The 12521-nt window shown below is 42.3% G+C and overlaps 1 protein-coding gene across 1 annotated transcript in view; it reads left to right on the top strand.

Moving 5' to 3' along the window:
- The window catches only part of SCGN (secretagogin, EF-hand calcium binding protein), a 29365-nt gene extending 19450 nt beyond the window's left edge, over positions 1-9915 (top strand). Inside the window, exons 7-11 of the mRNA XM_027745328.2 lie at positions 5055-5110; positions 6888-6933; positions 7048-7107; positions 8011-8079; positions 9316-9915. Of these exons, the coding sequence (XP_027601129.2) occupies positions 5055-5110; positions 6888-6933; positions 7048-7107; positions 8011-8079; positions 9316-9444 (360 nt within the window). The 3' untranslated portion in view covers positions 9445-9915. The remainder of the gene's footprint in view (positions 1-5054; positions 5111-6887; positions 6934-7047; positions 7108-8010; positions 8080-9315) is intronic.
- Positions 9916-12521: the final 2606 nt, after the last annotated feature.

Genomic DNA, 12521 nt, shown 5'->3' on the forward strand with positions numbered 1-12521 from the left:
TTCTTCTTGTTGCATTGCTGCCTGTAATAGAGAACCCACACATCTGATGAACACAATGGAGGCAAATCTGCCTCCCGTGTCCATTCTTGACTTAACGTAGGTGGTGCTGCCGCTTCCAATTTTGCAATGGAAGCAGAATATCCTATTTAAACTCAAACTTCATTTCTGAAGATCAAAACCAACAGAACTCAGGAGCCTGCAGGCTTTTGAAAACTCCAAAAGATAACACTTTGCTCTTCCAGGAATCAAAACACTCTTAGAAATTCTGCACTAAATGACTTGTCTATGTGACACAGGCAATCTGGTTGGGCAGAGCACTGAGCTTTTGTCCTGAGGATAACTTGCTGGCCATGGGGTCCTCCTGTCTGTCTGTAAAAGCCTTTGTGACACCATCCTTCCTCAAAGAAAGAAACCATAGGCAGTCCTGGATCTTGGCCACATGCCTGTCTTGATACACTCTCAATAACTCTGTACTCACAGACCAACTTGAGTTACAGCTGTTGGGCATAGGTGCCCATGATATATGTATTTGTGAGAGTAGGAAGTAAAGCAAAAGCTGACTCTTTTCAGTGTCCCACTTTACTACACACAAAGAATCAGAGAAGATATAAAGACAGGTTTTAGTGAGTCCACTGCTCACAGAACTATTTATTTTGGTTGTTTACTTCTTTCCTTATCTCTGTCATGGAAAATAATTCAGATTTATAATCTTATATTGCTCTTCAAAGCATATCATATTGTGGTGGCCTTCTTTACAACACTGGACTGGAAAAGCAGAGGTATTTCCTTTGCTGAATTAAAAGCCAATGGCAGTTCTGATTTTGCACTTAAAAAGAAATGGAGATGTAAAAACACTTATTTTGCAAACCCAGCTTTTACATATTCTCTGTCTGCCCTAGAGTACGTGGACTACATTCAAACAAACAGAACTTAAGATGCCCCTGGTGCACTGCCATTAAAATGTCAGTGAATTAATTTGTGCAAACACTTTAAAACACGGGGTAGCTTGACAGTAAAATAAATGCATCATTTTATAAAACATACTGCTAGATGCAACAAAGCTTTTACTAAAATTGAGTGCTATTTAAACATGCCAGACCTTGTCCTTAACCACATTTCATATTTTCATATCAGCCTGGCAGCGTAAATATACTTTTCAGGAGGGTAAACTGAAAATCCATCAAGTTTAACATATCAAGATGGTGTGTTTAAAAGTTTAAATTAGAAACAATCTCATAACCATTTCAATTATCTGCTTCTCCCATGATGTACACTTCGTCACGTGGGGTACCCTCTGACATTCTTTGTGTGCTCATTCACACACTTAGCAGATCAGAATAAACACTCACATGCTTGAAACTTGAAAGTTTAATTAAAAAACATTTCCTCAGGCTTTTCCCCAAGCAGTGCAAAGCGAGACTGCCATGTAGTGGGTACGCATGAGCTCCAGTTGTCCAGATAACAGGATTAGGTCTATCTTATTAGCTGTGGTACCTGAACTAATTCCCAACATGTTTTCTATCTGTCATGTGGAAGTCAGTGGCCAAGAATTAACTCGGCCTAGCTCTTCCAGCCAGACTTTTATTTTCCCTCTGTTGACTGGTTTGGACAATCAAAATATTGCATATGTTTGCAAATTTTATTCAGGATACTTGTTGCAGAAAAAGGCCAAACAATTAGAAAACACAAAGATACTCTCTTGCAGAGCTGAGTGAAGGAGGTCAGAGAGGAGTGAAGGAGGTCAGGGAAGGGAGCTGGTTAGCTGTAAGTAGACATGGTCAGCCACTGAAAGTTTAATGTCAAGCTCAAAGATACCACGCAAGAGAAGCAAATTGGGGATGATTCCTTTCATTAAGCATTCCTCTAGGGAAAGTATCCTCTCTGCAGTTAACTGTGCTTTAATGAGGTCTGTGCTACTGCAGGAATATTGTAAAGGGTTCAGAAATGGATAGGGTTGAAAACCACTAGCTCACAAAATTACACTGAAGTGGAAAGACTTTCACATCTAAACCACCACCTCTAATCTAGCCTGTTTCATTAAGAATGCACAAAGCTTTTCAGCCTGTCAGCTATTTGTGACTTCTGAACCCATGAAAATATGCTGCACTCACAATGTAGAGCAGATGCAGGGCAGGCAGGACACCCAAAGTCCCAAGACAAGGACAGCTACACTAGGGTGCTTATTTATTTATTCTGTGGAAAAGGAGATGAGGCTGGAGATGTTTCACGTAAAAGGAGACTTGAGACTTGTCCTAGATAGGCCTATATGAAATGAGAAATGTGCCCCAAGTCTGGCTCTTGTTAGGGACGCACCAGATCTGTCCTGGTCCCATAAGCTGACACCATGGTCAGCATTTATAGGTGTTTATCAGTGAGTTTGCATGGAAATCAGAACATTGTGGTCACAGAGCTGAACTTCTCACAAAAGGTCTGTGTTTTTGCTTTCCTGAGATATCTCAGAGGGAAAAACACATCTGAATTTGAAGTCTAGACTGAAACACTGGATTTTAGTCTCAAAAGAGTAATTCTGAGATGCACAGAGTATGAGAGAAAATAAAACACACTTTCAGGAGCTCAGAAACATGTAGGAGAATCCAGGTGAAGCTGAAAAAGTGTTAAAGACAGTAAGTTTTAGTGTTTTAGTAAGGACTCTGTATCTTTGTGTGAAGAAAAGGCCAGTGCCTTCAGCCAGAGCTGCCCTGACCTGGCAGCAGAGTCCCTGAGAGCTGTGTCCTGTGTTTCCCACCAAATGCTGTCCTCTCCCACCATGCCAGCTGCACTGCTTTATGATGAATTCCTACAGACCATGTGGGTAACTAATGCTCCTTGGTGGCCTAAACTAAGGGATTTAGAGTGACATTTTCAAAAGCATTTAAGTTACTGTAGAGCCTTGGTACTACAGTATTCCCACCATCCACATGCTGATACTTTCTCTAGCTGTCTAAGGAGGGGTTATCTTCATAAGTTTTCTTTAGAGAGTATTTTTCAGAGTAATGGTGTAAGCTGGATGTTGCAAAGCTACCTTTGTTGGAGAGTTTGCAAAAGTGAACTAGCAGGAGTATCTCCCTCTCTCTGCACACAACACAAAAAACCGGGTTAGGTACTGATGTTCCATTTGGACAGAGGCTTTTAAATTCTTATCTGGGACTATCTATTTCTAAAAAGAACATTAATCATTTTCTATGGCCTGCAGAATAACTCCTTTATTAGCCAAGGACTGAAGGCTCAGGTTTATCTCTCTGATGGCAGTGGGAGTCTGTCATTGCAAGGACACTTCTCCCCTTGGTGGCAACAGCAAAGGCAGCTTCTGCTCCCATCCCTTCCTCCAGCCTCGCCCCATTGCAGCTCCAGCAAAGACCAGGAAAATGTGCCATCTTGCAGTGGGAGAACCAATGGGGCAGGAAGCAGGATGCAAGAATTTAGATCAGCTAGAAAGGGGCGACTTGGATTGAGCAAGCGGAGAGCAGTCCTCAGGATGTCTTGGCAGCTTTATTTGCTTTCCAGCTCTAGAGCAAAGAAGATTCAGAAGTCCTTCTTCTGTTATTTAGTGGCTCTGCACAGAGTGCATGCTTGGCAGAGGCCAATTAAACGGGAAAATGGCTTTCCTTGTGCCACTGAACACCCACGTAGCTCTCAGGATGCCGTTTTTCCAAATATCTCCATATGGGTCTTCGACCATTCATAGGACTTTTATACTGTCTTTCAGCGGGAGGAAAAGTGAGCCTATACCAACTTCCTCTTGAAAAACCCCATCCAAACCTCAGTAGTGTAAAACGCTCAGAATAATTAATGGGAGACAATCTGTTGCAGAATCTCAATCTAAATGCACTACAATAAAGGGTCTCAGCATAGCTGCCTGCCCTTGAGCAAGGGGCAAGGAGAAGGCACTGACAAAATAGTTAAGGTCTCCCTGAGAAATGGTAACTTTCCAGAACACACTGTGTTCATATACAAGGCTTCATATTAGGCTTCACTGTTAGGAAGTGCTCAGGACATGCTGCTGGCTCCTGCTTATTCAGTGTCACAGAGGATAATCCTGTCCCTCTAATCTTTGTGAAATGGGGACTGCTAGAGGCCTTCTCCAGCAGATGTGCAATTACACACAGGTCTGTAGTGAACTGGTTACTCTGCACAACCACTAAACAGTCAGATGAGATCTATCAGTATCTATATCTATCAATATAATGCATATTCCTTAACTATCTGACAAAGAAAGGTGACCTGTCACAGTAAAATATTCAGCTTCGTTCCCACTGCCACTACAATGTGAAATACATTTTTTCTAGAACTTTGAGCCATGAGTTATTCAGGTTTGCAACTCATTTAACACCCCCTCCCCCTTTCCTTGTAACAGACTTGATTTTGTGCCTTGAAGAGAAATGCAGAACCAAATATAACAAATAAATAAATATTTTTTGGTCATGACTCATCAAAATGATGGTATTAAGGAAAAAGTAATCTTAAGGAAAGGATAAGTTTTCAATTCACACAGATTAACCTCTTGATGTTGGCAGCCTGAACCTTCTTCCCAGTCTTAGAGCTTTCCAACAGCAGGTTGAGCCAAGCAAATCACACTACTTTAGTCTTGTAAAATCCTGACCTGAGTGTCAATCAGAAGGTAGCATTTGCTCTTCAGCCACTCAGTAGCCACAGCAACAGTGAAAGATAAGGATGGAGTCAGGCTGGAAGCATTCAGAAGTTTTCCCCTTTTTTCAGCACTTTTTTCAGGGGCCTTGGCAAGGGCAGTATTTAGTTTCTTAAGGCGTTTGCTGCAGACCTGCCTTTATCCCCATGTAAGGTGGGAAGGGAGCGGTATGGGTCTTTGATTGCTTTGGGTTGTTGCTGTCAGAAAGCTGGAGGATTTTGCTATGCTCTCGTGCCACCCTTGCACTCGGTGGCAGCATAGGATGCCATGCTGCCTGGGATTTGGGCAAGCACCCCAAGCAAGCAGAGGTGAGGGCACATGGCAGAGCAAAACGTATATTGTCTTTTTTGTGTGCAATATTTGTGTTCTCCTCATGGCTTATCTATTTTATCTCTGTCTTGATTTATAGATGAAAATCTTCGACAAAAATAAAGATGGGCGGCTGGACCTGAATGACCTGGCAAGGTAGGATTTAATAATGTTGATGGGGTTTTTCAGCTCCCAATGACAGATCCAGGCAAGGTGATGATCTCCCTCTGGGGATGAGAATTTGAATTTTGCCTCCTTTCAAATTACATCAGCTCTGATCCTACCTCTCCAAAACATTATCCCTATTGCAATAGTCTGAGGATGTAGAGCTAGTGACAGGAGCAATGCTAGCAATGTACAACACCAACATTCATGACCCATGCTGCCTCTGTGATGCTTCCCAGGAGGTGACAAAGCAACCAGTGACATTGTTACTCAAAAAAATTGATGGCAGTCCTTTCAGCAGGGTAGTAGACGTGCATTTATTTTATATCACCACATTTTTTACCTACTTTTTTGAATAATAAAAGTGCCACCACAAAGGAGTTTGGCAGTGGCAGTAAGAAAGAATTTGAAGAGCCAAGGTGAAGATGCTTGTGAAGGAAGCTGGGGACTCAGTCATGGACTTCTGTCTCTTTTCTGTTCTTGATACCTCACAGAATCCCAGAATCTGTGATTCCAACCAGGTGGGAAAAGACCCCGGAGATCATTGATTCCAACCCATGACCCAACACCATCCTGTCAACTAGACCACGGCACTAAGTGCCACATCCAGTCTCTTCTTAAATACCTCCAGGGACAGTGACTCCATCACCCTGGGCAGCCCATTCCCATGTCTGATCACTCTCTGTAAAGAATTTCTTTCTAATGTTTAACCTAAACCTCCCCTGTCACAGCTTAAGACTGTGCCCTCTTGTCCTACTGCTGGTTGCCTGGGAAAAGAGATCCAACCCCCACCTCGCTCCAACCTCCTTTCAGGTAGCTGTAGAGAGCGATAAGGTCTCCCGAGGCTTTTAGATGATTTTCATTGCCTACGGACAGAGAGTATGCCTTTCTCTGTAAATGTATGTGCATTGATTAGATAGGACTTTAAACATGCAGATACAATCTTAAAACACCATTTTAGGGGTGAGGGGACAGAAGTGCTGGTTTGCCACTGTTACTTTCTGCTTCGGATCATGACAAATGTGAGCATGAATAACTGCAGTGTATACAGCAGTTCCCTTTGACTGTGATATATATGAAAAGAATCAGAAGCAGAATGGAGAATAAAGGGAGTTACTGTTGCAATTTTCTCTTAAATACAGTTCCCTACCAGGAACCAGGCCATCTGAGGCTCCCTTGCAGTCTGAGCACATTCCTCACACTCCGAATCCCTCCATGTGTGGACACAGCTCAGTGTCCCTGTGTCATGGGCTCTAAAAACCTCCGGATTAGCAGAGGAGTTGGAGAGAGAATATGATTTATCAGTGCTTGATGAGCTTTAGGAGACAAAAGGAGAGGAATTCAGCCAGTCTTGGTGCACAGGCCAGTAATACTTTGCCCTTTACTTTTACAACCACCAATTCTGCCTCCAATAGAGAACAATAAATGACTCTTTCCTTTAATGCAGCACAGCAATCCAGTTACGAGGAATGGTTGTCTGGCAGCTCTTGAGTCAGAGTCTGACAACCTCCATTGTACTGGACCACCAGAATTGCTCTGTGAGGAGCAATGGTGCTACGAAGCACATTTGTGGTGAGCCAAAGGGCACCTGCCGTGCCCCATCATACAGGGAGGAGGGCTCGTGTTCCCACATCAGCCCTCTGCAGCAATTTTGTCTTTTATAGGCCTTTAATCTAACATCCCTTTGCTTTCTGAGCAAGGAGAGTTCAGAAGAGTTTGTATGCAGATGATAAAGTGGAAAGATTATGATTTAAATCTCTCCATTCAGGATTCTGGCACTCCAGGAAAATTTCCTTCTACAATTTAAAATGGATGTAAGTAGCACTGTTTTTTGATACCTTGATCCTGTTTCTCTCAGCTAAGATAATCTGGGCTCAAACGATTTTTTTTTCTTAAATTTTTCATTTGCTTGTCCTCTCTACATGCAGGCTTGCAGCACAGAAGAAAGGAGAAGAGATTTTGAGAAGATCTTTGCACACTATGACGTTGTGAGTCCCATGAGGCCATTCAATCCCTTGCAATTTGCAAATGACACAGATTTAGCATATGCTGCTCAGATTTCTTCTTTCTGCTGGGTATTGTTGGGGTCACTCAGGAGCAGCAGCTGTGCCTGAGCCCATGGTCCATGAGCCCAGATACCAGACTGGGAGGGGTAAAGTAGGGACAGATGGGTGTGATGCTCAGAGAACTTGTGGCAAGGACCAGTTTTGACTTCCTGCGTTGCCATGGCCATTGCTGCTGCGTTAGCAGTATCCCTGAAGGAGATGCAGAGAAGGTGGTGGCTTTAGCGCTCACAGTCTTTGACAGTTGGGACCTGCATCACCACCACCCCAAAAAACAAAACTCCTTCCAATATTGAAATAATGATTATTTAGGGAGTCTGACCCATGACAGACATTACCATTTAACTGCCTGTTAGACATCAACAATTCAGTGCCACTTCTGGCAGTCACACAATTCCCTCAGGGTGGTGACCAGCAAGCCTCACAAAATGGTGGGAGATGTTGCTTCCATGTGAGGGGAAGAGATTGTTTGGGAAAAAAAGGAAGGGATCCTAGATATTAGGAAGAAATTCTTTACTGTGAGTGTAGTGAGGCACTGGAACAGGTTGCCCAGAGAAACTGTGGATTTCCCGTGCCTGTAAGTATTCAAGGCCAGGTTGGATGGAGGTCTGAGCAACCCAGCCTGGTATAGTGGAAGGTACTAATGCTCATGGGGGGGGTGGTTGGAACCAGATGATCTTAAAGGTCCCTTCCAATCCAAACCTTTCTATGGTTCTGTGAGCTTTATGACGCTTTATAAAGCTTGGTGACGGGTTGGATGTACTGGCTGGTAAATATTGTAGTGGTTTTGACTTACTGGGGAGTTTTGATGTTTATTCCATCTTTCAGAGTAAAACAGGAGCACTTGAAGGCCCAGAAGTGGATGGGTTTGTCAAAGACATGATGGAACTGGTCAAGGTATCTTCATGGCTCTGTTTGAATAATACCCTGTATTTCTGAAAGACCAGGGCTTGTTTTGGAAACGTTATGTACATAGAGAGACTAGTAAGAACATAGAGTCAAATTTCACTCTGATCATCAGCAGCAGGGAATGTCACCGTCTCAGCACAAACTGTTGGCATAGATCAATCATCAGAATTTCTTTCTTCTGTTTTCCCTGAGGATGTGGTTCTCACCAGAATGACCTCATGGTTCACTAGGCTATCTCAGGGGTACATTTGAAAATTATTTAGGGTCTATCTCTAATTGACAATACTGTACCCAGTGTGTCACTTCAACTTCTGATGGACAGCAGAGTCTGTCTGCATTGGATTATATTGAGTTTCCAGATGCAGACCAAGATAGAGATTTTGACACAAATAGAGTCTAGTTTTGGCTTCCTCTGAGCCTGAGCTGTTGCATTTCCACACAATGTGACCTGGCACAGGGATATCAGCGCTCCCATGTCTGTTCAGCAGAGATCAGAGAATGGCAACTGAGTGGTGATGGCTGCAGGTGTATGTTATGGCCATGTAGTGTGCAGGGAAAGGTATAGGAATGGGTAGGAGGTTGGATTTGTTCTGGATTTGTGTGTGTAAAGGAGGGAAGTTTGTACTTTCCCTAAGGGCCTTCTTCAGCGTTGTCCTTAGATGCCACAAGCTGTGCATGTGAATTTGAGCCCCTCCCAAGGAAGCAGGAAGCAGAGCAAGCAGTACAGCATTAGCATAGAGAGACAGTGTAGCCTGTAAAATGTGTCTTCAGCAGCAGTTTGATCCACAAAAGGTATTTTTACACTGCTGAGTAGCCTGTAAAATAGGAGTCTGCTGACAGAAATGCTACATCATTCCTTGCACAGCAGGATTGAGACAGGAAACCAGATGAAAGCAGAGGACTGGTAGTGCAGCGATCTGCATTACACACCTTTTTGCAGACTTTTCTTTGATATAGATCAGATACTGATGGCCTTCACTAAGCACAAACGTCAAGGTGCCATTTCTGTATAGTTATTCACAGTCCCACACCCCCTGTGCTTCTGCAGGGTGCCCTTTCCCTATCCTCTGTTTGCCTCCCCACTGCATACGAGCTTATGTGGGGCCTTTTGGTCAGTCCTCCTTGGATGGATTTCCCAGTTGCTGTATGGCCTGCTGCTTTACAAAGCTGGGAGAATCCAGAACCATTTTCTCTCTCAGCACTGTTTTTCTCTTTTGCCTGCAGCCCAGCATTAGCGGGGTGGACCTGGACAAGTTCCGCCAGATCCTGCTCAACCACTGTGACGTGAACAAGGATGGGAAAATTCAGAAATCTGAACTAGCTTTGTGTCTTGGGCTGAAAATTAACCCATAGCTGAGAAAGTGCTCGTGGTTGTGTTTCCCTTGTAAGATTTGCCTGCTGCTCCTTGTAGAAGTGTGTCTGTGCTGCTGTGTGAGCGGTGGGGAGCCATGGCATCGTGCTGCTGGGCTGGAGAGTGGGATTTGCATGGAGGCCTCCTCATCCACCAATTCCTTTGTGGTGTTCACTCAGTGCTGCCACTTGTGGGTCCCCTTAGCAATGTCTCTGCCCACCAGCAGACCAGCTGCTCAGAAAAGAGGTTGCTCTTCTTCTTCTGCCCTCATGAAATGCTGCCCTCCCCGTTCCCTAGCATCTCCTCCAAAATGTCCCATCAGTGCTCTCAGAGTGCAGCTAATTGATGTTTCTGTTGGTCACCCTATACATGTGAAATTATTACTTGGGTGAGCCTTGTGCTTTGTGCATTTAAAATATTGGATGGATGACAGTGTATTTGTGCAGAAATAAAATGGCAATTACAGAAGTTCAGTAAGACCGAAGTTTATGTGTTATGTACAGAAAGCCATCTGCTGCAGGCTGGCAGACTACATAGTAGCCTTTTGCGTAAAATGCATCAAATGGCAAGATGTTTTGGGATGCTTCTAAACTGTGGTGTTTAAATCCAGCAAGCAATGAAACATGGTAGATCCTTCCCATGGGGAAGCCACACACACTAGGAAATAATGTCACCTTCAGGATGAAGCCACTGAGTAACATCACCTGTGGAGGACACTTTTCTTCTTACCCAAACTGAAATAACATACAAGGTTTCTATAAACTGGAAAACTGGAAAGACAGAAGCCTAACAAGAGCTAAGGTCCTACACATGCTTGGGGTTTTTTAAATCCATAAAAGTTAGCAGATACTTGTAACCTTTATTAAACTTAAAGCTTCCCATCAGTCCTGGGCCAGGAGTGTAATCCTGGAGCCTGATGGCAACAGTATAATTTGAGCCACATATTTCCCTCTTCTGAAGCCTTTGGGTGAATATTCAGAAAATGCCACACCTACACTGTCATTCTTAATTTCCTAAGAGAAAGCTGATGAGAAAGGGTTGTTGGCAAAACAGCCTCTCATTTCACCATTTCTGTTTTCTACAGATGACAGTCACAGACTTGACACAAGGGTCTTTCCAGTTATGTCTTCTACACAAGGCAGCACCATGAAACACTCACTGCCTTTATACTCAGTCTTATAAAAATTAATCAGAATTTACCTTCAGTCAACACAAATAGAGATGCAAACACTGATTACATATACCCTTTCAGAACATAGCTTAAAGCATCTGCTCATTTTCTATTTTCATTGATGATAAGCTCACAGACTGAACAAGAGCTAAGTGAGTGTTTAGCCCCAGCACGCAACTAGGGCTCTAAACTCTGAAACTGCTCTTTATCACCCTGGCAGCAACACAAATCACAAACATAATAACAGAGCTTTACAATGGTTCAAAAAAAGATAAACAAGGAATAAAGCCTTAGCAGCAGCTCCCTAAGCCAGCAGGGATGCAGTTTTACTGCTCACGTCCCTCTAAGGGATGAGCTGTGGTCAGGAGTGCAGGACCATGGATAAGAAGCCAGCAGATAAATCCCATGCACTGCTGTTTACCACATATGCTTTATCATCATCTTTGAACAACTTGTAACAAACTTAGCAGGGTACAACACCAATCATTGTTTTATTGTATCTCAAACAGAACATACTGATCAGCATAAATAGTTATGCCTTTAAGTATATTCTTTTGTTTCTCTTTCTTCTGTCTTTGTATAATTCTCATTGTTATTATTATTTTCTTAAACTACAGTTATTATTACTTTGGACATGGGAGCAATTTCTCTACCATCTCCTACAATATATTTCCACACATAGATGTAGGATCTTTTTACTATTTCTATTTCTCAGTGATGGCAGGTCTATTCTGTTTCACCTCTGTTTAATCTTACTCATATCAGGAGAACTTTTTCTTATTTATTAAAGTACAAGTTCATGCATATCCTGTCCTGCCTCAGCAAATATACAGCAACTTTTAGTCTAAAGGGAAAATTATTTTTAGAGACTGTATACAACCAGAGCTCTCATTTCAAGACTTGCACAACACTTCCTCTTTATTGAAACCTTATGCTTTTTACATCCTCTACAGCCAACAGACACTGAGCAATAATGAATTTGATATGTCGGTGTCACAATGTATGATTCTTTTGTACATATCTGGGATTTATTTTTTTTTAATACTGATTTTTGCCAAAGCCTTCACACAACTAGTTTTATTAACTTTACATAAGTGAGTGCATGGCCTCCAGTAAATGAGTTTAGAAGAGCATTTTACAAAACACTAGCAAAAAGTAATTGGGGATCATGGATTCAAATATTATATAGAGAACTCAGAGATTTGGTTGTTTATGATCTTTTTTTTTTTTTAGTTAGTTTTCCATTCCCATGAGAGTTGTTTTTCTCTGTGCAGAGCAGAAAGCAAAGAGCAGGAAAACAGGCGTACACACTGTCTTGTTTGCAGGAACCAAAAGTGAAAGCCAGTGGGACAACAGCCTCAGTGAGCTGGAGATCCCCTCTAAACAAAACAAAATGTCAGACGCAGTGGGATTTGAGCCTATGTTGCAAAGGTCAGCAAGGTAATTACCAGAGAGACATGGGCTTATAACCCTATAGACTCTTAAAGTCAACATTAAGGCAGGAGACAGGCATTTTGAGACTTCTTGCAGAGAAAATGTGTTCCTTACTTGCAGAGCTTCTGTTTTGTTTTAATTATTATTTTCACTTCAATAATAAATTATCTATAAGACCCTTCAGTCTCAGACTCTGGTGATTTCAACTTTTAAGCTGCTGTAGATATATAGCTAGGCAATAAATCTTTGATAAAATATAACTGCTATCCATTTTGTAAATTTGAAGGGTACTTTTAGGTACTGAAACATGAGATAATATTTCACATTTGAATGGTTACACAAAAATATCTGTTCTATGTTAAATATGTGAAAACAACAATTTCTGCAGATAACACTTTATTTAGGAGGCTGCATCTTGGTAACTAGAATTTGAAAGCAGAAAGTGAATGAAAATGTTTACAAAGATAATTTTCC

This window comes from Pipra filicauda, unplaced genomic scaffold, assembly GCF_003945595.2.
Source record: "Pipra filicauda isolate LSUMZ 115617 unplaced genomic scaffold, ASM394559v2 scaffold224_size1409572_pilon, whole genome shotgun sequence".
In the NCBI taxonomy this organism is placed as follows: Eukaryota; Metazoa; Chordata; class Aves; order Passeriformes; family Pipridae; genus Pipra; species Pipra filicauda.